Consider the following 25,870-nt stretch of genomic DNA (forward strand, 5'->3'; position numbering starts at 1 on the left):
AATCTACATGGATAAAAGACCTAAACCTACATCCAGAAACCTTCAAACTCTTGCAAGAAAATGTAGGAAATACACTGCAAGACCTAGGAGTAGGTTCCGACTTTCTAAGAAGGACACCAAAAGCAATAGCAGTTGAGAACAGAATAAACAAATGGGACCTCATCAAACTAAGAAGCTTCTGTACAGCAAGGGAAACAATCAACAAAGTAAAAAAGCAACCCACAGAGTGGGAGAAGATCTTTGCACACGATATAGGCGATAGGGGGCTAATTTCCAGGATATACAAAGAACTTCAAAACAACCAAAAAACCAAAACGAACAAGCCACTCAAGAAATGGGCACGGGAAATGGGCAAACATTTCACAAAGGAACAAGTCCAAATGGCAAACAAACATATGAAAAAATGTTCCAGCTCCCTAGCAATAAGGGAAATCCAAATTAAAACATCGATGAGGTACCACCTAACACCAGTAAGATTGGCCCACATAAACAAGAACACCAACGACGCTTGCTGGCGAGGATGCGGGGAAAAGGGAACCCTACTCCACTGCTGGTGGAGCTGCAAATTGGTACAGCCTTTATGGAAATCAGTCTGGAGAACACTCAAACAACTCGGAATCTGCATGCCATATGACCCAGCAATAGCACTCCTAGGAATATATCCAAAACACCTGTTTTACGACAAACCAACATGCATCCCTATGTTCATTGCAGCACAATCAGTAATTGCAAAAACATGGAAGCAACCGAAATGCCCATCAGCAGAAGATTGGATAAGAAAGCTTTGGTTCATCTACTCCATGGAATACTACTCAGCTATTAAAAAAAACAAAATGCAGTTCTTTGTGGCTAAATGGGCACAACTGGAAACTATAATGCTAAGGGAAATGAGTGAATCCCAAAAGATTAGATACCACATGTTTGCCTTGATTTAACCTGTAATTTTTTGTTTGGTTGTTTGTTATTTTTTGAACCTGTCATTGATACTGTCTCAACCCAGATGTTTCGAAGAATGGAACTCGCATTATTCTTAACATATTGTTTACCCATTACTATGTCAATTAATTCCATAATGTTGTATATTGAAACTGAGGCCTTGTTGGGGCTTTTAACCGACCGGATCTTTACTCTGTTAGACCTATCTTCAGACCATAGAAGGTCTCCCCAGGAGGCCACTGAACTTATCTGGACAATAAGACGCTGAACTTTATGCTAGGCATGTGTTTTCAAGCAATGAATCTCAACTGAACTTGAACTATGGTTATGCAACAAGGTGGAGGAATCCACCATGGGGGGAGGGGTATGGGGAGGGGTGGGGGGAATCCCCAGCGCCTATAAAACTGTACTACATAATACAGTGTAAGCAACAATAAAAAAAAAAAAAAAAAAATCAGGGAAGAAACTGGTCTGGAGAGGCAAAATTGTCCTGAGTATAGCATTCGTGTGAATTACATACAGTTGTACCTAATTATAAGCCATTACAATGATATTTATTGACAGAGATAAAAATGTCATAGTAACTTGGCTCTAAAATTTATTTAATTAAATCAGATATCACTTGTGCCCAAATCCTCATATGTATGTTTGACATCTCCATTGCATCATATATTTTACAAAGTATACTTTTGGGGGACATACTCAAGTACCAAACATCACATGCCAGGGCAAGGATAGAGAACAGTAATACAACAGGTTCTTGCTCCACAAACTCTCCAAATCTGGTCTTTTCATCCTGACTTCTCCCTGTGAATTAGTTAAGATTTTCACAACTGCAAGTTGGGATTGGTGAATCAGCACACTCATAAAGTTTACTTTTCCATTTGCAATTTTCACAGCAAAAGAGATGGCTAGTTACTAAAGAATCTATATTTAGCACCAAAAGAAACATGCTTTCTGTAAGGGAATCAAAAGCCCACCCATTCCTTATTGTCTAGAGAAATCTTGACTTAATTTTTTTCAATTATATTTTCAGCTTTCAGTTATTGGTACCAGCTTTATGAATGAAATGAAGAGCCCATCAGGATGACATAATGTGATCAAAGCTAAGGTACCATTGCTCTTCCCAGCACCTTCCCATGCTCCTGTCACTCGTGAAGGAGCACAGCGTTTCAAATAAGTAAACACTTTGTAAGGTTAAATATCCAATATGAAATCAGAGGAACAAGAAAGAAATGTGTGACAGAGAGAAGGGAGTAAGAATGTGAAGCCCAGATGACCGCCTCCAGCGGGACCCCATCAAGGAGAAGACAGCAAAGTATCCAACATGCCTCACATTTTACTTTAGACTCATGATCTGTATATGAAAAGGATCACAGAACATGAATCACCAGACTTTTGCAGTAAGGTAGTCTTGGAAATACAATGAATCCTCAGAGAGTTGAACTTTTCTACACTTGAAAACACAGTTTGAAAAAAGTATATAAACTTCACTCAACCAAAGACAATGGGTTGCTTGTGACTGCGAATCCTCCAAATCATATTGTCCAGTCATGGGTTTGGTAACTAAAGATTGTCAGAGGAAACATCAATTAACCTTTTTGCATTAAGGGGCTTTGCAAAGCAGACTGTCTGAGCACTGAGTTAGCAAATGGCATCCCTGGGACCACAGCCTTGGCAGTTCATTTCCATTCACAGGGTCTGTTGGTATTTATGGTTAAGCAGAATGTCATGAATTAAGATTTTTGAATAAGCACAGGGTACTATCCCCTGGTACTTTCCACTATGAGTTGGATGTGCAATGACATTTGGAAAAGCTAGTATCACGAATGTCTATGCTTACTCTGTTTGTTAAAAAAATATTAATAGCTAATATTTATTGAGGGCTTACATTATGTCGGGCACTGCTCCAAGTGCCTTCCATGGATTAACTCATTTAATCCTTACAACAACCCTTTGGAAGAAGTACTGTTAGTACCTTCATTTAACACACGAGAAAACAGGCATTTAAGTAAAAACAAATAAATAACTGAAGCCCTCCTCAAGGTTATACAATTTTTTTAAACCTTTGTATGATACATGATACAAGGATAGAAAAGTTGAAATGCTTGCTAAAAAAAAAAAAAATTGGAACTGACTGCTCTTCTCGATACTTCAAAAATATTAAACTCACTTTTGACTTTGAGCTGTCAGAGGCATGCCAACATTTAGATGTCTTGCTATTTTATGAGACTTTTAGTCACTCGTTCAGGGTGAGGGAAAAAGAAGTTGGTCAATAATTGTTTAATGGTTATGATTCTTCCTTTAAATTTCATGATATCTGTATCCACACTACAACCTACAACCTTAAAGAGTGTCTAAAGACCAGCAAATTCTAAATTTATTTTGATGATGAAATCTATCATTTATTAAGCCTGCTAATGTATCTGCCTGTAAATTTCTCTCTTATATACTGTGATAAATAAGTCACTTCTTTTATGTTGACAATTTCATCCAAAGACCTCTACATGTATTGTGAGTGTGATCCTGTTCATGAAAATGTTCATGCATTTTAGGGAGTGTATTCATTCAAATAGATTTTGTAAGATTTGTCCGCAGCCACAAACTGACAGCTTAGAATCTAACTGCAGATGTGTTTTGCTCAGTTGGCAGAGTTTTAGGCCTTTTTTTTTCAATTGAATGTGTAGGTCAGGCCCATCTCATTGCAAGTAAAATCTGATTCAAATTTTTAGCTAGCTCTGTAACTCCACAAGTGTTTAAGTTTGTGATTTCATTGATCTATAATACCTAGGGACTTGGAATACACAGAATTTAAGACCTTTGTGTTTTCTGAGTTTATTAGATATAGTTCATGCTTTTGGTTATGAGGAACTTTCGTATGCGATGGGGCAACTATTATTCCAAGCTACACCCTCCATATCTACATTACTATTTCTCTGCTAGAACACTTTGGAATCCCTTCAAGGCATTCCTGAGACGTAATCATCATCATCATCATACCTTTATAAATATATGAACTACAAGGTCAAGGAGGGTAGGCAACTCTAGAAATACATGACATTAGAAATGTTATCCAAATGTGGTAAATGTTTTATATTTGAATTTACCCGTTTGATCAGTATGTTCCCTACTGCGTTTTTAAGTGTGGCATGCCTTTTGCATAGAAACTGGATTTGCTTAAAACCTCACTATAGCTTATTTTTAGATTCCTCGGTTACAGCTAGCTTGGACTGGAGGCAGCAGGCCTTGAAGGTGAAGCTTCTGCTATGGTTCAGCACAGTAGTCATGAGTTCTGGGTGCCTGAGATGTGATGCTTATGACCTTTTAAGACTGGCTGCCCTTGTTCACTCTCACCTCTTGGATTCAGCTTCTAATTTAATGTGGTGTTATTACCAACTGGACCCCTCCTACTGCCCTAGTATTATCTATATTCTGGACCTGGTCCATAACATAGAGTACAGCAGTGCCAATCAATACTTCTTAGACTATGGACATTTATGTGCCACTGATGGAGAACTTTTCCATTTCTTTCTATGGTCTCCTTGACTAGCTGTTTCTGCTTAGGCCCATTAGAGAACTCAACTGTGAAATTATCACAGAAGTAATGCCAGGCCCTGTCACTGGAGGGCTGGAGGGTTTTAGTGCCTACACCTTCCCAGAAGAGCCTTTCCTGTTTCCTTTGTTGGAAGGCGGGGGAGCAAGCTGCTCCCCTTTAAACTATTTTCTTGCTTTAAAAATATTCTGAGTTGGTTTCAGGGACTCAGGAGTATTTTCTTGGGCCTACAATGACTAACACATCAACAAATACAATAACTGATAATGGGGTTTTGTCACTTTGGTACTTTTCTACTTCAGGAAGATGTACCTTAGTTATCACTTTGATGTCAATTCACTTTGTCGTATAAAAAGCTGAAATATTTGTGTTCTTGGTGTTGTCTCTGTGAACCATCTAACTCATGTACACAAAGTGAGTCCCAGTTGCAAGTGTTCTCATACCTGAGTAGTACCAGCACTTTCTCCCAGGTATCCTTGACCATTTGCTCAAAAGTCTAAATCCAGATGGAGTCTCTATCCCACCACCCCACAGCCCAGACTCCTGTGCCCTTGTGGATCTTCTTCTACCCAGGATTCCCTTCAAATTAGTGCAAAGCCCACCCAGGCATGCCCTCTCCGCAGTGCTCCCGGGTCTCTTGCCTTTCTCCAACCTAATTCCCATTTCTTCAGGAACTGACTGAGCTCAGCTGTTCCTGATGCTAATCACTAATGGTTCATGCTGAGCGCACCATTTTGCACTTTAGTATTGTAGTAGAGGAAATTCCTTGAGGCAATGCCTCATCCCCAAAGTATACAAAGAGGACAGACATTTTCTTCTGACACCAACCCTAACTTTTATTTCTGCACTTGCCTTCCAGCAGTGCTCTTTGCTCATCACATGGGCAGGTTCCTACAGCAGAACATAGAATCATCACTGCCCCCTCCCACCCCCCGGTAGAGAAACTGGCGATGGTAGGATTCTGCACAGACAGCAGCTGCTGTGTCTCCAGAGTGCTCTGCTGCCTCCTTTGCACTCTGAAGCAAGCAGCAGCAGCAGGCAGTTGTCACTCCTGAGGGAGGGACGCATGTTGAGCATAATTCCTGGATCTTACTATCATCTGACTAAGGAAATGTTTTCTTTCCTTCTTGGGCACTGAATCCAGTAACAAGAGCTCCTCAAGTAGACATGCCTGGGAAAGCCTGGGAGTTCAACAGTCTGTGGAGGTGGAAGGTGACCAAACCAGTGAGAGCTAGGAGGGAGGGTAGTGCTGTAGTGCCTCCGACCTACAATGTTGCGCTCCCTTCTACCCAGAGGAAAATAGCTCAGTGGCTGACTCTGAAGGCAGGCCTTGTTCTGTGCCAGAAAAGGAAAGAAGTGCATGTGAGGAGAGGAGACACAGTCTTCCACCTTTGAATCTTGCACCATCCACCCAGGGTTTATCTGAACTTTGTTTTCCAGCAGCCAGGAATCAGATGAGTTGCAGGGTGTGGGGAGGACATGGATGCTGCAGGAGGTTCATCTCTGCAGCAGGATCAGGGTGAAAGCACTTTTTCTTCCTTGTCTGAATTTTTAAAGGTACTAGGATGGCAAAACTCACTGCAGTGGTTACAAGTGTCTTCATCTCTCAAGTGCCCCCAAGAAGAAGATGGCTGATAGGAAAACCAGCATGGCTTCCTGAGGAGAACCACAGCCCTGCAGCCTCAGTGTTGCCTCTGCTCCACATGGCTATAGCACCTGACTCATGCAAGTGTGAACACAGGAACTTTTCAAAGCTCCAACCTCCCAAGCACCCAAAACTGAAGCAGTGAAATCTCTCGAGAAAAGTTGCCTTGGTTTTTCCAGAAAAGTTGGTTCCTAGTCTGGGGGGACTGGAAGAATAGGCTCATAATTGAAGCTGAAAGGGGAATTGGAGAGAGAGCTTTGAACAGAAGAGCTATGGGATTCAATAAGAAAAGGTGATCCTATGGGAAACAGTAGCACTGGTAATTTCTGAGAGGAGAAAAAAATAGCTCTGAATGAATTTTGTGACTGGAATTCTGGGAGCCAATTGAACCAACTGATTTGCTTTATCAAGCCTTTTAATCAAAAGGTTGCAGAAAAGCTGGAGCTTATTTTAGTCAAGTAAATTGCCCAGATATACTAGAGTTAGACCAACCCCTAACACATCCAAAAACTCTGGGATGGAGAGAGTGTGCAGCATATAGCATATTAGGGGCAAGGACAGTGCTTTTGTGGAAAGCTTCATCAAGCAGTGCCAAATTCCTAATACAGGAGAAACTCAAAGACAACCCCCTGTGAAACACATCTGCTGGCATTGGGGGTTTCCTTGTATTTACTGTCACCTCTCACCAAAATTGTTAAGGCCATTTCTGTCTCTCTACAGCAAAATCTCAAGTTTTCTCAAGCAACTCATTCAAAGTCACAGTGAGTTAGGACTAGAAACCAGAATTCTGCCTCCTAGTTTGATTCTGTTCTTATGGCATTCCACTCCTACTTGATTGTGTTAAGAAGAGTTTTAAAGACACATCTAGTTGGGCCTGGTGTGGTAGCCTAGTGACTAAAGTCCTCGCCTTGCAAACCTGGCAGCCCTGTTTCCCATCCAGCTCCCTGTTTGTGGCCTGGGAAAACAGTCAAGGACAGCCCAAAGCCTTGGGTCCCTGCACTCACATGGGAGACCCAGAAGAACTCCTGGCTACTGGCTTCAAATCAGCTCAGATCTGGCTATTGAGGACACTTGGGGAGTGATTTAGTGAATGGAAGATCTTCCGCTCCATCTCTCCTCCTCTCTGTATATCTGACTTTCCAATAAAAACAAATAAATCTTAAAAAAAATAGCTAGTTTAGGAAGGTTTATACCAATATGAAACTGTGGGAAACAAGCTAACATTTTGGGATCTAGACAGAAAACCTCCAGATTTTCCACAAGAATCAATCAGAAGATAATAGAATCAGTGGCTTCTAAATTTTAAACTCTTCAAGTAGTATGAAGGAAGAACCAAAGAGAAAATAAGCAAAGAGGTAAATAAAATATTGATAAGTATGAGACATTTAAATATAATTTTTCAAATATTATTATCAAATATCATTATATTTTGCTCTCCAAATAAATTTCTCTCTTTTTTCTTAACCTTCCCCTTCCTTGGACCAGTGGTCAGGAGCTACAGAAATACATGTTTTTCTTCTAAACCAATATTAGAAAATAAAGTATATATTTCCCTTTAGGTGCCCTCATCTTTGCTTAATAATTAAAATAGCATAAGAAAACAGCACACATATACACCAGACACATACACTCCAACTGTGGGCTTGCTCAGTGTTCCCAGTTTGTAGGGAAGTACAATATATTCCCAATATTTCCAGGTTTGCAGATGTCATCATCCCCTTTCCCGGGAGCTCAGCAGCTCCACATCCTTAGGATGATGCCTCACCTTGCCAGAGGTGTGAGCCACCACTCCCTAGTGCTGATGCTGCCTTTCTTGCTCAAGTTAATTCTGTCCCAGAAAGGATCCAACTGGGACACTGCCCTGCAAAAGAGGGGCTAGCAAATTCCCAGCTCTGCTCACAAGCATCTTTCCTCAGATCAGTTCTGAGAACCCAAAGAAGAAAGCATGGAGAAGGTGGGAAGCCCTAAAGTGTCCTCAGAAGGCCCAGAGTGTGAGAATACTCTATTTTATCATTTTAACCATCCGAGTCAAGTGGCAGGAGCATCACCCTTGGCTCTGTGAGAACTCACACTTGGGTATCTGGATTGTACATTCTAGAACTGCCTCTTTCACTAAGCTCCCAGAGCGAGTTGTTCATAACCACCTCCTTCTTTACCTCCTAATGCAAAAATCTACCAAAAGACTGGCTTCATGCAATTACTATGTAAATGGACCCTGTGAAGGGGAGAAGCTTGCAGGAATCTAGAAAACCCTGGTAAACGTTCACCATCACCCCAACCTGGAACAATGTCCTTCAGAGGACTTGTGCTCCTATCAGCACTACAGCTCAAATCAGGTGTTTTACCTAAGCACCCTGGAGAAGGACCCCACAACAAGGCTGGAACCCTCAAATGTCTGCCCCCCAATACCTTCTCCTGTCCCTCAGGAGCCCCCAGCTTTGAGGAAAGGGGACAACTGTTTACGTGGAGGGCTATACTGGGATGCCTAGGACCAATCTTTAATTCAAATGAATGAAAATGAATGTCCATTTCACCCTGAATTTTGTTTCAACTGCCTCTGTGCCAAAAAAGCGGATAGCAGGAATACTGTGGCATTTCTTAAAATAATAAGCTAAGGCTGGGAGTTTGTTCTGTTTCTCTTTTTAAATGAAGACATAGTCTAGGGGGAAAAGTGAGGAAAACATCTCCCTGGCACTCTCAAAGCTGGCTGTGGTGCCAGCCGCACCACTGACTGTCTGGAGGTAGGGTAAGTGTCACTCTTCTCGCCATAACTTCTTGCTTTCAGATCAGTGGCTGGCAGCTTTATCTGCTGCTGAGCAGCTTCAGAGCCACGTCAGTGACACGGGCTACGTCAGCAGGAGCCATCAGGAGGAAGGATGATGGCACTGCCACCAGCAGTGGGAGGGCAAGTTTAGCCTGAAAGAAGATTCTTCCATCTGTCTAACCTCTGTAATTGGCATTCATAACTGTCAGTTATTTCAGAAGGCAGAAGACAGCATGTAGAATTTGCATCATCTTTTTAAGGTTTAGGTATGGGAGTATTTACTTAATAGGATATTCTTAAGCTTCCAAAATACTCATTTAGGACCTATCCCTGATTTAGAGGGGGTGGGCTTAAAGTGCATCAGAGGACATGACCCTGATGGACATCAACATCAAACAAGTCTCCAAAACCAAACCACTCATACACACACACACACACACACACACACACACACACACACACACACACACACACACATTCATGATTGCTGCAGCAAATATGCCTCCCTTCATGTCACAGACAGTGCTGGATGCTTCCATTAGCAGTATCACAACAAACATGCCACTATAACTACCTACAATTTGAGTGGTATCCCTGACATGATGTCATTCTATGATCTATTTTCCAAAGTCTAAAGAAAAGCCTCTTTTCTCTGAAATAGGAATCCTCAAAGTTCACGATTGTAAAGATACATTTTTTTCCCATTGTCACATTATCAATCATTGTGTGATGCAGAACATTGTGAAAGTGAGGAGACATTATATGACTAACATGATCAAAATTCTTTCAGAGACTGGGGAGAAAAACAGTAACCCCAAGGGAAAGATTAGCTGGTAAATTCCAAGGCATACACCTTCTGTAACCGACATATTCAAACAGGAGCGAAATCTCATTCCTGGCATAGCCTAATAATTCCTTACTCCTCTACAAGACAAAAAAAAATTAAAATGTTGGGCTGAGGGGCCCGGCACGGTGGCGCAAGTGGTTAAAGGTCCTCGCCTTGCACACCCGGGATCCCATATGGGCGCCGGTTCTAATCCTGGCAGCCCCGCTTCCCTTCCAGCTCCCTAACTGTGGCCCGGGAAAGCAGTCGAGGACGGCCCAAAGCTTTGGGAACCTGCACCTGCGTGGGAGACCCGGAAGAGGCTCCTGGCTTCAGACCGGCATAGTATCGGCCTGTTGCGCTCACCTGGGGAGTGAATCATCAGACGGAAGATCTTCCTCTCTGTCTCTCCTCTCTGTATATCCGCCTTTCCAATGAAAAAAATAATAAAAATAAATCTTTAAAAAAAAAATGTTGGGCTGAAACCAAAAGTGTGTGTTGCTCAGGTTTTAAGAAACTGGTTCACAAATGAAAAGAGAATCTCAAGTTCAGAGAGCTGCCACTCTTAACACTATAGCCTCTGGAATAGTGCTCAATGTCAGGCTCCAGTGCATCTTTAACTTAACATTATATAATGAAATTACCAGTAACTTGTTGGACAACTGTGGCCAAATCACTTCATTTTCTGGACTTCACTCTCATCACCTGTTATATCCTCAATAAGGCCAGCCAGTCCCACCCACCAACAAACTCACTGAAAACATGACTGCTGGTGACTGCTGGATGGAAGAGAATCAGTAACCTCACATTTGGAGGCATTTGTCCAGTGGTGACTTCCAGTTTTCCCTCTAAGCCACAACTAATAGACAGCACTCTGTAATGAGGGCTGTAAGCCTGAGTCCTCAAACCCTACCAGGGGCCATGGATAGGCTTTCAAATAAATCTACCTGATCTGATCTCTGCTTCCAAAAACTTTGGCCATGGGTGAACCAGCAACCAGTCACACTGCCCAAAGGAGGGGAAAAATCAGGAAAGGTGGCAAAACATGCTGACAGAGACAACCAAGAAAAAGACCTCCAGAGAACCCTGAGGTTCCTTTAATTCCTGGCCTTGTATTCAGTGATATTCTGTCCAGACCATTAATAAGAAAAAGACAAAAATTGATTGAGAAGGGCACCAGGCAGGGAATACTTGAGCTGCCATCCATCCAACACTGAGCACACCTGTTGGAGGGAAAGCTGAAGCATTCCGCAGGGCTTTGGGGAGACAGCCTTACAACTGCCTGGTAATGAGCTGCAACTCTGGGGCCATCTTGTGTGCTCAGCCAGAAGTGAGGATGGTGTCGGGGTTTACAGACCAGAGGGAAGACAAAGAGATGATCTGGCCTCTGGATACAGTGTTAGAAGCTGGCAGGTCCTTCTCTATGTCCTCAATCAGATGTTGGCTGCAGCCTTGACAAAGAAACCACATTTAGAAGAGAAGCTGAAGAAAATTGGAAGGAAGCCCTTGGGGTAGGGTGGAGTGTGGAGTAGGACAGCCTGTGGAAGGGGGTAATAGCTCAAAAGATAACCAGAACTAACTCCAGATCTTCAAAGACCACGTCATGGAAGAGGTACTTGAAGAGGAGAAAGGGTGAGAAAGAATTCCATTCCATTCCCATGAGCTAGACATTGCATATAAAATTACCTAACACTTACAGAGCAATTTACAGTTTACAAAACATTATGACATTCACTATCTCATTTAATCCTTTTCACCCCGAATGACTGGTTAGATCGTCTTCATTTTTACACTTGAGGAAACTGAGACTAGGGATGAAGGATTATGCGACTTGCTCAAGGTCACGTGGCTGAAATCGGTGCTAGGACGAGCCCCCACACTCCCTGCCTGCCCGGGGGTATTGCACCCCAAAAGGGCTTTAACTCCTAATGACAGGACTCAGGCTGATTTGTCTGTCACAGTCTCCGTATCCCTTCCCGCTAACATCTAGGGTGGATCGGCGCCTCCGGTGCCAGGGAGGAGACCCGAGTGACGCGGAGCCACATACAGGGGTTTCCCTGTCCTGCGGGCTCGCCAGAGCCTCGAGCAGAAGCCACGGCCGGCGCACACCTGGCTACCGGTCAAGTAAGGATCTCGCAGCAATGGCCAGCACGGGGCTTAAGGAGAGAAGGGCAGCGCTGTGTGACTTTCCTTCTGGTTCAGCCCAGGACTGGGACAAACGCCGGCACCCACTTCTCCGACCAGGCTCCCCACTCCTGCTTCTGCCCCAGGAGGGCTCCTTCCTGGCGGTTTCTTGGAGCGGTGAGGGGCACCTCGTAAGAGAAAGAGGCAGGGGCAGAGGGTGGGGGTGGCAGAGGGCCGGCTCCAGGGCCAGGTTCTGATCTTCTGGGTCAGGACAAACACGAGCAAACCTCAGCAGGAAGTTTGGGCATCAAAGGTTTCACACCAAGTAGCAAGTTGGCAGGAGAGAGAACCGTAGGGATGGGAAGGTGTGGAGTGGAAGTGGTGGTAGGAGAAAAAGGGAGAATTGGAAGAGGGTGCCCCTTCTCACGCAGCCCCTCACGGATCAGCGGGTAGGTGGCCGGTCCGCCTCTGCAGCCCGCGGGTGCGGAGAATGCGCCTGGCACGGCACCGGTACCCCGGCGCAGCGCAGCTCCTCCTCGGCCGGCTTCGCGCTCATCCCCACCTGCCAGCCACCTCACCCAGCCGGGGAGACTCACAGTCCGCAGAAACTGGATCTCGTCCTCGCCTCCTTCGCCCCCTTCGGCCATGGCTCCCGAGGCGTCGGCGGCGACCCAGCCTCCAGAGCCTCTCTGGTTCCCCCGGCAGCCGCTCGGCGTGCGCTGACTGCTGCTGCGCTCCTTTTCTTCCTCCTCCTCCTTCTCCTCCCCCTCGTCCTCGTCCTCCTCCTCCTCCTCCTTCTCCCGATCCTGGCTCAGCCTCAAAAGCGCCGAGCTAAATCCCCGACCATATAGGGAGCTGGGCTAACACTCCACTGCACTGCAGAGCGCCAACGCCAACCAAGCAGCCCGCCCACCCCTCTCGCCTCTCGCCCACCGCCCCCCCCCCTCGCCTCTCGCCCCAGCCAAGTGCGCTGCGGCCGCCGGCGGGTGGAGGCGACGCCGGGGACTCAGGCTGGAGCTGTGAAGCCTCCCCCACACCACACCGCCTAGCTCCGCACCGCCCGGGCAGCTGAGGTGCACGGCCAGCAGCCACAGGAGGATGCCCCCGCTTCCCCCCGACCCCATACGGATTCACAAACAAAGGCCAGTTGCTTTTGCTCCAGTGCACCTGAGCTGGCACCAATCTTCTGGTTGTGCCAGGGTATGTGTGAGATTGACGGTACTGCTAGGTTTGTACCCCAGCTGTGTTCAGGCTGAGCCATTGTGCCTTGGTTTTCAGAGTAGCAAGCAGAGAACAGTGCCATGAGGGAGGCTGTCCATTCATAACAAAGTTTGCAACTCTGTAGACAACTCTTTCTGAACCTTAAGCGAATCCCTCCTGTCTTCATAATTCAATCAGTTCACTTTTCCAATCTCTCAATTGTCCAGAGTTAGAAGAACTTCTCTCTTTACTCTGGGAGGTTCCAGAGGGCTCCTGTTAACCCTCATTTATTTAGGAAACCTCAGGACCTTAGTACCTTTCCTCTCTGCACACCCCTGACGGTAGGCTGCATTGATTGGCGTCAGGCCTGTGGATTCCAACGGGAAAAAGATGAAAGCAATGCAGAGGACCCCTTTCCTGGAAAAACAGTGGATACCTTCCCACCCCCACCTCAGGTAGTTGTTCTGGGTTTGTGGGCCATCATATTGGTCCTTGTGGAAGCTAAGGGTGCAGGGTGCCCCCTTCTGTCTGCTGGCCACAGAGTTCTACCGTAAGAGAAGCAAGCATTCAAGAGAGGGGGCCCATTAGAAAAGAGCCACAGACTGTGGTTGAGCCACCTGCAAGGTAGTAATTCTAGGGTGGTGCTGACAGAAGACACCAGAAACCCCTGCCAATTTCACAGCTTCACATGCAGTCTCCTTGTGGACAACCTTTGTCTCTCCATTCTGCCTTAATACCTCTTTCCTGTGCTGCAGACCCACATTTTGTACTGGATGTCACAAATACTAAGGGGAAAAGAGGCTTTTGTTATGCCTTCCTTGCTTCCATCTAAATGCTAGTGCCTCTTCTGAAGCCTGCCTGGAATGAATCAAACTAACTGTGCACTGTGACCCTTCATGCTTTAGAAGGCACCTGTCATGTTTGCCTTCTGTGAACCTGCTGAAGAGTCTTCTTGCCCCTACCATCCCTAGGCGCATGACTTCCAGAACCTACATTGTCTTTGATGTCCGAATGACAATCCATTTGTCTTCTCCTTAAATTACAGTGGTCTTATTTCTTGCTTGGAACAGTCTTTAAATACAGCCTAGCATTAGATAGGCTTTTGGGGAAACATAAATGACACACATGTGACTTATTTAACTAGAATTTCAAGGTATGTTTCCCCCTCCCTCTTTAAACTGCTGATGTCAAGTCCTCCCATCCTCATTGTGTATAATCACTTGAACACCAGCTTTACAAAGTTTCTTTGTATTACAATTCCTGTACTGGTGTCACTCTAAGTGGACATTCAAAACATTTGTACTCTGATTCTGCCACTAAATGAGCTAATTATCACTAAGCCATGATATGGCACTCATAAAATACCAGCAGAGGCATTCTAGAGCTAGCTTTTATATTTTTGCATATGATTTTTTAAGAAAAAAATATTTATTTCAGAAACAGACAACTCCCATTCATTGGTTGACTTTTGAAGTGCCTGCAATGGTCAGAGCTGGATTATGCTGAAATAAAGAGCCAGTAAGTCAATCTGAATCTCTCATGTGGGTGTCAGGGACTCAACTACTTGGGCCATTACTTGGTCTCTCCCAGAGTGTGCATTAGCAGGAAGCCACCATAAGAAGGATGTCTAGGACTGGACTCTAGGTACTCCAACATGAGATCATCTCAAGTGATAACCACTAAGTGAAATGCTCACCCATAGTTATGACTTACTTAAGAGGTTAAGAACTTATCTGAAAATATTACTGTTTTGAAGCCCAAATTTCTTTCTGCTCATGAGATGACTACAAATTCTCTTTTCACAGTTCTGAGTGGTACACTGCCTGTTTCATTCAACAATTAAATAGCCCACAGAAGAAAGTGAGAAAGAAGTGTTGTACCACTCTATTACTGCATTCACTTGGTTCTTGATAATCCTTGTATTCCTCTAGGGATGCTCAAAAGTGAATTCTAGGATTACACTGGAACTCAGAATGCAGATTTTCTCACAGAGATTTAGCCCCAAAAAATTGGGGAAAGGGAACATTGAACTGTGCCTGAAATCCTTTCATACCTATTTTATTCTTTGAGATTTCCCCCAAAATAAAAAATGATACTGTAGTCACATAATCAAATTGTTTAACCACCTTGAGATTTAATTTATCCAGGTCTGCAAATACAATTTTGTTTATGACAACCAAGTTCCTTTTCCTGAGGAATGGTTGAAAGAAAGAGAACAAAGAAAAACAGATAGGAAAGTAAATAGTATTGTGCCTTGTTTCTTGTTATGATTTGTTTTATTCACCCCACCAAATCATGGAGAGAGTTACACTAAGTTACTAGTCTGCATTCATACATCTACTAAGAGATAGTGCTGTGATTCACATTTACACTGTGTTACTTCAAATTCGATACTTATCAGTGCATTTTACACTGCCTTGGCTCACTTCTGGAACAGCAAATGGGAAACATTAGGCTCACCCAGCTCCTCCATGCCCCATGTGGCTTAGGTTTACTCATGGTCACCTTGTATTTTGATCAATTTCTCTCAGGACCAGGCTTCTCCTGGTAAAGAGCCATGAGACCTGGGCTTTGGGTCATAGGGAATATTGTAGCCGCTACATTTCCACAGTAAAAGACAAAGCCTCACTGGTTTCTAAACCCCTAGAGAAAGTATCAGCCATTATCAGGACTTCAGTGAGGTGCCTACAGAGCAACAAAGTACCCTCGGGGTTCTTGAATTATTTAGCATCTGTCCTGAAAGCCAACAGCATTTGTGTGTTAGGGTACTATGTAGCCGAACTCCACAGCAGCTGGAAGCCTTGTTGAAAAAAACCCTAAAGCTGTGGGGTCAACCTAAGAAATTTTCATTTTATCTTTTTGGCACTGCTGTATATTTTACATGCATGACTTTAAAGTTCTGACAAAATCTGAAGCATAATTAGTACTATGAAAGTCATGTATTTATATTCTTTTCTGGCAAGGTCCAAAGAAAATCCCAAGAATTTTCTCACATAACAGAGCCTCTTATTTGTGTATTAGCACAGCAATTGATATAGCTTTAAAATACACTGAAACATGGCCACAGTCATAATTTCAGTATTTACTTGCCATGCTTTATTATTCATGATGGCCAAATGCCCAAGAGGTATTAATGAGGCCATCGTTGTGGATTCAATTCAGACAGGGTCAGTTAGATTTATCCTATTTGCTGACCAAAGACCCTGGACCCTTCACTCTGGCCAAAAGCCTCATAAATCTTTATTTAGCCACAAGGGAGGCGATCTAAAGCCTGGAAACTAGCTAGAATCTATCATACTTGGGGCCACAGACGCTAAGAGGTTTCACTTGATAAAGATAGCCTTCCCTGTACCACTGGAGGTACTTTAAACACGGCATATCACTGAACCATTCTTCAACGTGCATGTCCGCTCCACCCTCTAACTAGACGAGGCATCCGTTTGCTGCATTGACTCAGGTTCTGCTCAGAGTACAAAGGCAATGATGGAAAGAACCGCTGCATTGAGGAAGCTGACTGTGCTGGCTAGAGCCTTTCAAAATATTATATCCATATCTACATATTGACTGCAGATGTATTTCTTTTCCCAGTAGCAGAGGACAAAAGAAAAACATCTTTTAGTAGTTTTTGTTCAGGTATTTAAATTGTGAAGTCGTTTTCCTGATGCTGAAGCAGGATGGTTATGGTCACCAATTAGGGACATGAACAGAAATAACTCCAAAGCTACACCTGGTTTTGATATAATGACAATAGAAGAATGGCATACACATTTTTACTGAAGTCTTTCTGTTTAATGTTAAGAAGTGATTGTTATTAGTTTTCAAGATGTGTCCTATAAGCTTTAGAGTACTTGTTATAAATGTTTGGTCTCTAGATATGTGGCCACACTAAAAAGCCTTGACCTAAATTTCTTTCTTCAATTAAAGGTGGACAAATGTTTGGAAAATATATTTCTGTTTCTGATAAAATCATCTTTCCATCTCTTATAATAGCCACAGATATTGTGACTGCAAAACACAGGCACAGATCCAAAGTTACACCTGCCTGAAGATGAACACATGAAAGTGGTTTTTTTTCTGTTTGCTTAAGATTTAAAGATTACATTATAATGCCAAAATTAATATGCTACCCTGTTTTTTTTTTTAAGACAGAAACAAACAAAAAAACTCCTAAACTAAAACCCTCAGAGGGAGCTCTTTCTCTGTGTGTGTGTGTGTGTGTGTGTGTGTGTGTGTGTGTGTAGCAAAGAACATGTGTGCCTGTGCAGTTCAGGCAGCCTATTTGCTAATGCAGAGAAGGTAAACTGAGAACACCACCAGATGCCTGAGACTCAGACCTTATCACAATGTGCTTTCCACGGAGCTGATTCATTTTTGTTTTTTTAAAGTCTTAGGCTGGAACATGTTGAGAAAGTAACAGATTAAACCACCATAAGTATCGTAACTCATTTGAATTTGCCTGCAGGTCAGCCTGTATTTAACCAAGAACTTTTTCTACTCTGGCAATTGTATGTGGCACTAGCGTTGACATCAGAAAGATGGAAGTTTGAGTCCAGAACAAGACTCTACCATTGAGTCTGAGCAAGTGATTTAAACTCTCAAGGTTTGTTTCAACTTCTGGAAAACAAGTTTTAAAGTATTTCTTTTTAACTTTTTTTTTATTTTAAGGTTTAAGTTACTTAGTGTTTAGATAGTGTTTAGCACAGTGTCTTGTGAAAGTGTTCAACATAAAATCCTGAGCTATCTTTGCCATTCTGTCCCCATTCTTCTCCTTTCTATTGATTTCCAATGCCTTCTCTTTGGGTCTGCTTGTTTCTGACTTCATTCTCATTTGACTTTTCATGAGGCCTTTATTCATACACACATTCGCACACACACACACGTGCGCACGTGCACACACACACACACACACACACACACACACACACACACACACAAAAGTTACTTCAGAAAACAATTTCCTATCCCAATAAGCAAACCATTCTGGACAAATCTCATATACCACAAGGTAATAGTAAACACCCATACTGCATTTTGCATTTTGTCTCTCAGGGAGTTTTGGACTATATTATATCCACATCTTTAATGAGAAATGTATTCTGTTGCTAAGGCATATTGAAATTTATAGCTTCCTCTGGAAGGCACAATTGTCAGCACCCATTCCTCTCCCCTCTGGTTTTCCTGTGGGCCTTATGGGATTGAGATCTGGTGGTTGCTAAAACTACACTTAATCAGATAAGTCTCACTTACACTAAACTCAATGCCTTTGATGTCTAATTTTTGCATTTTAATTCTTCCTGCAATTCAGTGGCACAGATTTATTGAAGCTGTTGCTAGCAACAACTTGCTCTGAATAGCTTCGGTTTTAATAGTTCTTGCTGAAATAGGTGGGGACACAGTGGGTGGGGAGACAGATGAAGCTTTGTGTCATTTATTTCAGATGCCAGGGCAAAACTTACATTTCAGTAGGTGAGGATGTTGACAAATGATTTTCATTCTGGTTCCATGGTAGTGATTCTGTGACCAACCCTTGCTTCAATTTGCCTCTACAGCCTGTTGTGAGCAGATCTCATTTTCAATATCTCCGAATTGTGTAAATTTACTTTAAAATAATGCAAGGAACTTAACAAAGCAGATTTTCACTCTCTCTACACCAAAAGAATGCATAGTTCTGTCAGTGTCCTGGGATGTGAACTGTGCTTTGAAATTGCTTCTCAATATATGACAGTGGCTGCCAATGTGCATGCAGAATACTCCAGATGCTGAGAGCTCAGAAGATTTGCAGTGATGCTGAAATAAAGGAGAGTTTAAATTCCATCCACCATATTTGCACCTTCTCACACATCTTAAAAGTTAGAAGGAAACAAGCACTGTGGTCCAGTGGATCTATAGAGCAGTAAAATTGCAAATAAATTTTCAGCAGTATTATGGGAGTGTCAGCTTTTATGCTTCTAATAAGCACATTGAAAATCAAACAGCAAAGATCTGGCTGCAACCATTATATAAAACAGGACACAAGAAAGTTTTGAAATTAATTAATTAATTTGTTAGTCTAAATTTATGTTATTTCCACAACTCAGAGATATTGGAAATGAGATCTGCTCACAACAGGCTGTAGAGGCAAATTGAAGCAGGGGTTGGTCACAGAATCACTACCATGGTCAGACATACAGAAAGACATGCTCCATCCTCTTGTTCATAACCCAAAGGCCTGCAATATCCAGGGCTGGGCCAGGCTAAAGCCAGGATATTGAATCTCAAACTTGGTCTTCCATGTAGATAGCAGAGATCCAAGTAATGGGTCAGTACCTGGTGAGTCCCACAGTACATGTTAGCAGGAAGCTGGAACTGGAAACTGAGGCAGAACTCAAACACGGTCATTTTGACACAAGATGTGGATGTCTTAACCAGCATTGCAACTATTATATCCAATACTTATTTCATAAAAGAAATTTTAACATAAAACAGTGGAAAGTACAAATCTTAGAAGGTAGCAGCTAATAATGCAAGTACTTGGGTCCACACCACCTACCTGGGAGGCCTAGAATGAGTTCCCAGACCTTGGTTTTGGCCTGACCTGGCTCTAGCCATTGTGGGCATTTGGGGAGTGAACAGACTTTATCTGTCTCCAGTCTCTTCTCTTCCCATCTCTCTCTCTCTCTCTCACACTTCCTTTGCTGCCAAGGAAATGAAAGTATCATCAGAGATAAACACAACTGATTTGGGAGTCATGATAAAGCCAGCCCCCTCCTTCTAGGATGAAATAACGCAGGCTCCCTGAAGTGAACTGCAAACTGAATTAATAAAAACTAGAACTAGAGCCCATACCTCCAGGTTCATTGTCTAGTATTTATTTGCTCTGCCTTTTTTATTTTCTAATTGAATTCAATGTAATGGCTCAGTTGTACAGCAAGATCAGGAATGAAATTATTTTGTCTTCTATAAAGTTGTAATGTTAAGTGAATTTATTAAGGGCTAGTTCTTTAAAAATGGATAATAGATGTGTGGGAATTCTCTAGAGTCTAAACAAGAGTGCTCATTCTCTTAAGGAATATTTACTATTTTTTTACAAACATCAAATAATTGGAAAAAAGGAAAGAAAATATAATGACAGCATTAAAAGAATCCTCACTTAAATACTTATCACACATTGAAATAGTGAATTGCAGAGCTAGAGCTTCTGTGTTGGGTTATTTCTAGAATGGCCATTCACAGAACAAAAGAGCCAATTTGTGAAATTAAATGACTTCCACACTGCTTTTCACAGTTTGTAACCAACTTTTGCTATTCTTTATGCCTATTTCAACTTTTATGGTTTCAGGTATCCTAAACACCATCTTGTACTTTTGGTTCTTATTTTCCTTGACTTTTGGTAGCACTTGGTCCTATTGGGTAGTTAGTATCTCTGAGAATCGCTTCTGTCCATGGAGTACAGACCTGGTACTATCTTGGCTCTCTTACTTCTCCACCTCTTTTATGGTTTCGCTTCCTCATCCTAGCATCAGAAGAGGGCATTCCCCAAGATTCCCTCTTTGAGTCTTCCCCATTCTGAGCAAACTCAAGCAAACTCTTCCATTACTGAAGCAACCATCTCCATGACCAGATCTTTATCTCTAGCTTTTCCAAGTTCAAAAATCACTTTTTTGATTTCATACTCATCTATCACCTGTATTTCCAATGCAGCATACCTAAAACAGAACCCATCCTATAAAGATGAGCTGTCTGTACCAACTCTGCTCTCCCACACTGGCTGCTGCTCTTGTCTCTCAGCATGCCTGTCTCCATTAGCAATAGCACTATACTTGGAGGAACAATGACTGGAACCAATTCAATGTCTTCTGTGACACTGGCAAAGGAACAAGCAGAGATAATGAGATTCATTTTGTCAAGAAATCAGGACACACTATTCTTGCCTGTTGTGTTGTCCCTCTCTACCCTGGCCCCCATAACTGAGTTTATTGTGCAAGTAAGCAAACTAAGTACCTCTAACAAAGAGCCATCTTCAATTATAGACCAGGGCCATCTAGACTTAAAACATTTTTTAAAAGACTCGATTCAAGAGTTAATGATGGCAAATGAACATTACCAAGAGCTTTTGGAGGACACTATGGTTCTTCAGTGAGCAGAGTATCTACCTGAGTCAGCAAATTCCAAAGTGTCTTTTGGAAGGCTCTGTTTTGCATCCTGGCATGGTTTTGTGAACTTGGGCAAGATACCTACATTCGCCTTGCCTTAGTTTTCTTATGTGCAAAATGAAAATACAATGTTTAAAAATATTCAGAGAGATATTGAAAATTTGAAGAAAGTATGTGTAATGCTTTCGGGATGGTGATTGGTAATGAGCACTTGCTGATTTCACGTCTGGTTTCTCCCAGAGCAAGCCCTGAGACGAAGATTTGGGAGATGATCCCAGGAAGCACCAGCAAGAATTGAGGGAGTGGCACAAAAAAAAGGGAAGGAAGCTAGTAAGTTACCCAGCAAACTACCACCTTCAGTGGAGCCTAACCCTACAAGGGTACTCTGGGAACTAGTGAGGAGCATTCAAGAGAGCCACACTCACTTTTACATGTTATCTCCAGCCAGCCATGGGGCTAAAAAGCTGTGCCCAGGAATGTTAATTTTCTGGCATGTCGAGTTTATAGGCTGACAGAAGCAGCAGCTGGAAATTGAGCTGGCAAGTCCCCTACCATGGTAGAGTCCCTGGAGACAGAATGCTCAACATGTGCACTGCTATCATCACCATTGCTGAAGTCCCAAGGCAAACAGATAAAAGTAGCCCATTGTGACCAAAACAGCGAAGGAGAAGTTGGCTGCTGAACACAGGATTTGGCATTGGGAACCCAGTCCTCCCATCCCAGGTAATCTGCCTGAGTCACCCTAACAGAATCTAAAGATCTGCAGAGCAGTTTGTGGCACACAGTTCATGACATTTGCCAGTGGGAGATATTAGAAGAAAATAAAAATCTCCCTGCCAGCAAGGAGTTTCAAAAGCAAAATACAAACATAGCAGAGTAAGGTAAGCAGCAATGGAAGTTAGAATTTGGCTATGTCCAGTGAATAGAGCAGAAGGTGATGGGACAGCGTGATTGCTACTGCAGAAGCAGAAGGGGCTCCATTGGATAGCAGGATTGAGCCAAAGGATGGCTTGTTTTCAGATTGTCAGAACAGAGCCATGGGAAGCTTAAGGAAAGAATAACACATTGACAGGGTCCCAGATCTTCCATGATCCAGAGGCTTGGGGCTGGACTTGCTGCTTCATACAGTCATTCAGTTACTCTAGAACATGCAAAGTGCTTTATTCCAGTGGTGATGCCATTCTTCCAAAGCTGTCATGGCCAGAAGCAAGACCCAGCTTTCAGTCTTCCTCCCGTTCTTACCTTAACATTCCATCTGACACATTATTTCTTACAAAATAATAGTAGCTATCAGCAACTCATGAGACAGGCAATTTTATCGCCATTTTACAGCAGGGGGAAACTGAGGAGAAGGGATAAAAAAGCCTCAAGATGGTTTCTCAGCTGAAATGAGTTTTGAACTCCAGTCTATCTGATTTCAAACTCAAGACAAATCAGTATTTTTGATACTTTGATTTCAAACAAAAAGAAGAAAAAAACTCCTTTAGTTTCTTAAATTTGAGATAGTCAAATTAGATCCTTCAGACTGACTGAACACACACACAAATATTTTATATATATATATATACACACACATATTTAAGCCTTTTTTTTTCAACACAATGATGGTGTCTATTCCTAAGGTTGCCTCTATCCCAGCAGCTGCTGAAAGCTTATAAACAACAAATTGAGAAGGGACAAGGGATAACAGATTGAAATCCATTTGAGTGACAAATTCCTTGCCTTGGTCAACAGATGGTAGTTTGTGGCATTCTTGTATTTCTAGGAGTATAAAAATTCCTTGAGTTGAGCACCATTTTTACAAAATGTCAAGACTTGCTCAGTTAGCACTTAACATCTAATCTATTAACTTTTGGGAGGTTTTCTTTTTAATAAAAAAACCAAAGATCCTTTCTATCTGCAGGATCCTTGCTTTATAACAAATGTGTTGAAGAAGCCACCATTCATTCATTTTACTTTTTTTTTTATCATTTCTAATAAGAAATCTTACAGAAGTACAGAGAGTAAGATATTGGCCATGATTTAAAGATAAGACAGATGACCAATAATGAGCCTTAAAGTTGGCCTTTCCTGTGAAAGATAGTCCTCCATCCTCTGTTAGAGTCCTTGGAGAAAAAAGCTGCACAGGTTTTGGAGTCTACAGGTATAGTCTCTGTTTAAAGTCCCATTTAAGTGATGCTTCACCCATCCCTGTGAGAGCAATGAACCTTTTTTTTTTTTTTTTAAGAAAAAGAAAAAAAAAGGCAATTCCATGACCAGGATTTGGAAATCCTTGAGTTACATTTGAACATGATAAAAAAGAAATAATTAGGAAATGATATTTATAAGGTTATTTCTAAGATACTTTAGAAAAAAAAATTATTCTAGGCCCAGGGAGATATTGGGCTCCCCGGGGCCAATGGTGTATAAGGACTTGCTATTCCAAGATTAGGATTGCCTGAACTAGCAGGAGCCTGGAGTTACTATGAAAAATTTAAGACTAACTCTTAAAGTGACAGCAGTTATTCTTAATTGCTCAACAATAGCATGTGATTTTCTACAAAAGGATATGGCACTGCGATCTTTTCCTGCGTTTTCAGTGATGATTCTGATGACAGTTGTGGTAGTAATAATAAAATTTATTGTACATTTACCTTGTGCCAGACCCTGTTCTTTTTTTTCTTTCCCACATTCATTACATCATTTAGTCCTACTATAGGCCAGCCTCATTATTATCGCTCGTTCTTTCAGGTGTTAACTCCTTGGTATTAGTTCTTTTCAATTTGTTGCCAAAAACTCAAAATACCAGACTCAGGGAGTCAGGCATGAGGTTTTAATCCAGCAACAAACATACCCACGGGGATGCAGCAGAAGCAGAGAGAAAAAGAGAGTATGAAGGCACATACTTTTATGACCACAGGGTGGGTATTGGGTCCGAGAGATTAGAAGGGATTGGGAGACAGGGCCGAGGACGGGCCACAAGAGATCAATGAATAGGACTGTCAGGGCTGCAGGGAGTTGATAAGTGTGCTGCTAGGTGGGGACTGGCATGGGGTGGTACGCAGGGGAGCTACATGGGATTGGTGGATGGGGCTGTCAGTTAAGGTGCCAGGAGGTTACAGCAGTTTGGTGGATGGCCAAAGTTGAACCTAAAGGGTGTGAAGTTTGCAGAAGCAAACCACAGGAAAGAGGATGAGGAAACAGGTATGCCCAGTGGTGTCAGGCACCAAATGATGGAGGCTTGTCGATATTCAGGGCAAATATTTGAGTCATTCCTCATAATTATTATGACCGATGATTTACAAATGAATTATTTGAAGCACAAAATGTAAGTTGCTTGGCGTCCTCAAGAGCTTCTTTAATAGGGCAGTTCACATAATGGTTTTACACTTGCTTTCTTAGAATTAGACAACAGGAATATTCAGAGAGACAGAGATGATGCTGGAAAGATGGTTCAGTCATTTGTGACCCAATCTCAAAACATTAGGTTCAGCCGGCACTCATGAACAAAAAATAAAAACAGCAACAGGTGGAGATCACTGGGTCCACCTTGAAGGATGTCTCCCACCCAGACTGATTATAGAGCCTAGACCTTGACCAACAGAGGAGGAAAGTCACACGTTTTTCCTATGGCAAATTTATCTCAACAAAGAAGTTTTTCAGCTCTGAGGCCAGCTTCTTCTACAATGTAAAGTTAATAACTTTCAGGTCATTTGAGCCTGAAGAGTTATATTATTTTCCTACCTGGAAATCTCTGATAGCTACTTCAATCAGCATTAAGGATAAAGAAAATAAAGTGTGTGAGCAGTGATTATTTCTCCAATTTGAAGTTAGTGATAAAAGCAGTTCGACTTAGGAACAGTCGCCTTCTCTGCCTCCCTCTCTCTGCTTCTTGCCTTCATTACTCTGTAGCATTACATGTGTCTCCACATCCATCGCTCTGCTTGACTTCTGTATCTCTTCTCTGTTATCCTCCTATTTGACCAACCATTTTTTCTGCTTATTGCTCTGGATTTTCCCTCTCAACTCCTAGGTATAATTTTTTAATGTATTAATGTTTTTAGGAAGGAAGAAGTTGACCAAATAAACTCACAGTAAGATATGATGCTGATTGTTTAAAAAAAAAAAGATTTTTAAAGTTACTTTGAAAGGCAGAGGTACAAATAAGAAAAAACAGTGACAGAAAGAAAGAGATCTGCCAACTGCTGGTACACTGCCCACTAGGCCACAACAGCTGGAACAAGCGAAAACCAGGAGCTAGAAGCTTAATTCAAGTCTTCCACATGGATGCAGGGACCCAAGCATTTGAGTCACTTTCTGCTACCTTCCCAGGCATGTTATAAGAGACCTGGATTGAAAGTGGAACAGCCAGGACTGGAACTGGTGCCATATGGGATGCTGGTAGTATGCAGTGGCTTTATTCACTATGCCACAACATTGGTCCCTGTGATAGCCATTCTGTTTCAGCTTGGCTAGGCTGTATTCACTCTCTAGTTATTCAATATACTAATAAATGCAGTTGGGAATGCACTTTGTAAATGTGATTCAGACCCATAATTAATAGATGTGACTGAATTTATGATTTGCTGACTTTATGTAAAGGAGATCATTCTGGATAACCTGGATGAGCCTGGTTGATGCAATTAGTTGAAACTGGTATTTCCCTATAGAAAATGAAATTTTGTCTGTAGACTATAGCATCATTTCTTGTTCA

The 25,870-nt window shown here is 42.4% G+C and overlaps 1 protein-coding gene across 3 annotated transcripts in view; it reads right to left on the minus strand.

The window, feature by feature from the left end:
* Positions 1 to 12,587, minus strand: part of RYR3 (ryanodine receptor 3) — a 507,269-nt gene extending 494,682 nt beyond the window's left edge. For 2 of the 3 annotated variants that reach the window (XM_040969181.1, XM_040969179.1), the window contains exon 1: positions 12,442 to 12,573. In XM_040969181.1, coding sequence (XP_040825115.1) covers positions 12,442 to 12,492 — 51 coding nt within the window. In that variant the 5' untranslated portion in view covers positions 12,493 to 12,573. Of the gene's footprint in view, positions 1 to 12,441 lie in introns of all 3 variants that reach the window. The other variant, XM_040969180.1, reaches the window with a different exon arrangement.
* Positions 12,588 to 25,870: the final 13,283 nt, after the last annotated feature.

The sequence above is a fragment of the Ochotona curzoniae genome, unplaced genomic scaffold (genome assembly GCF_017591425.1).
Source record: "Ochotona curzoniae isolate NIBS_2020 unplaced genomic scaffold, NIBS_Ocur_1.0 scaffold_4701, whole genome shotgun sequence".
NCBI lineage: Eukaryota > Metazoa > Chordata > Mammalia > Lagomorpha > Ochotonidae > Ochotona > Ochotona curzoniae.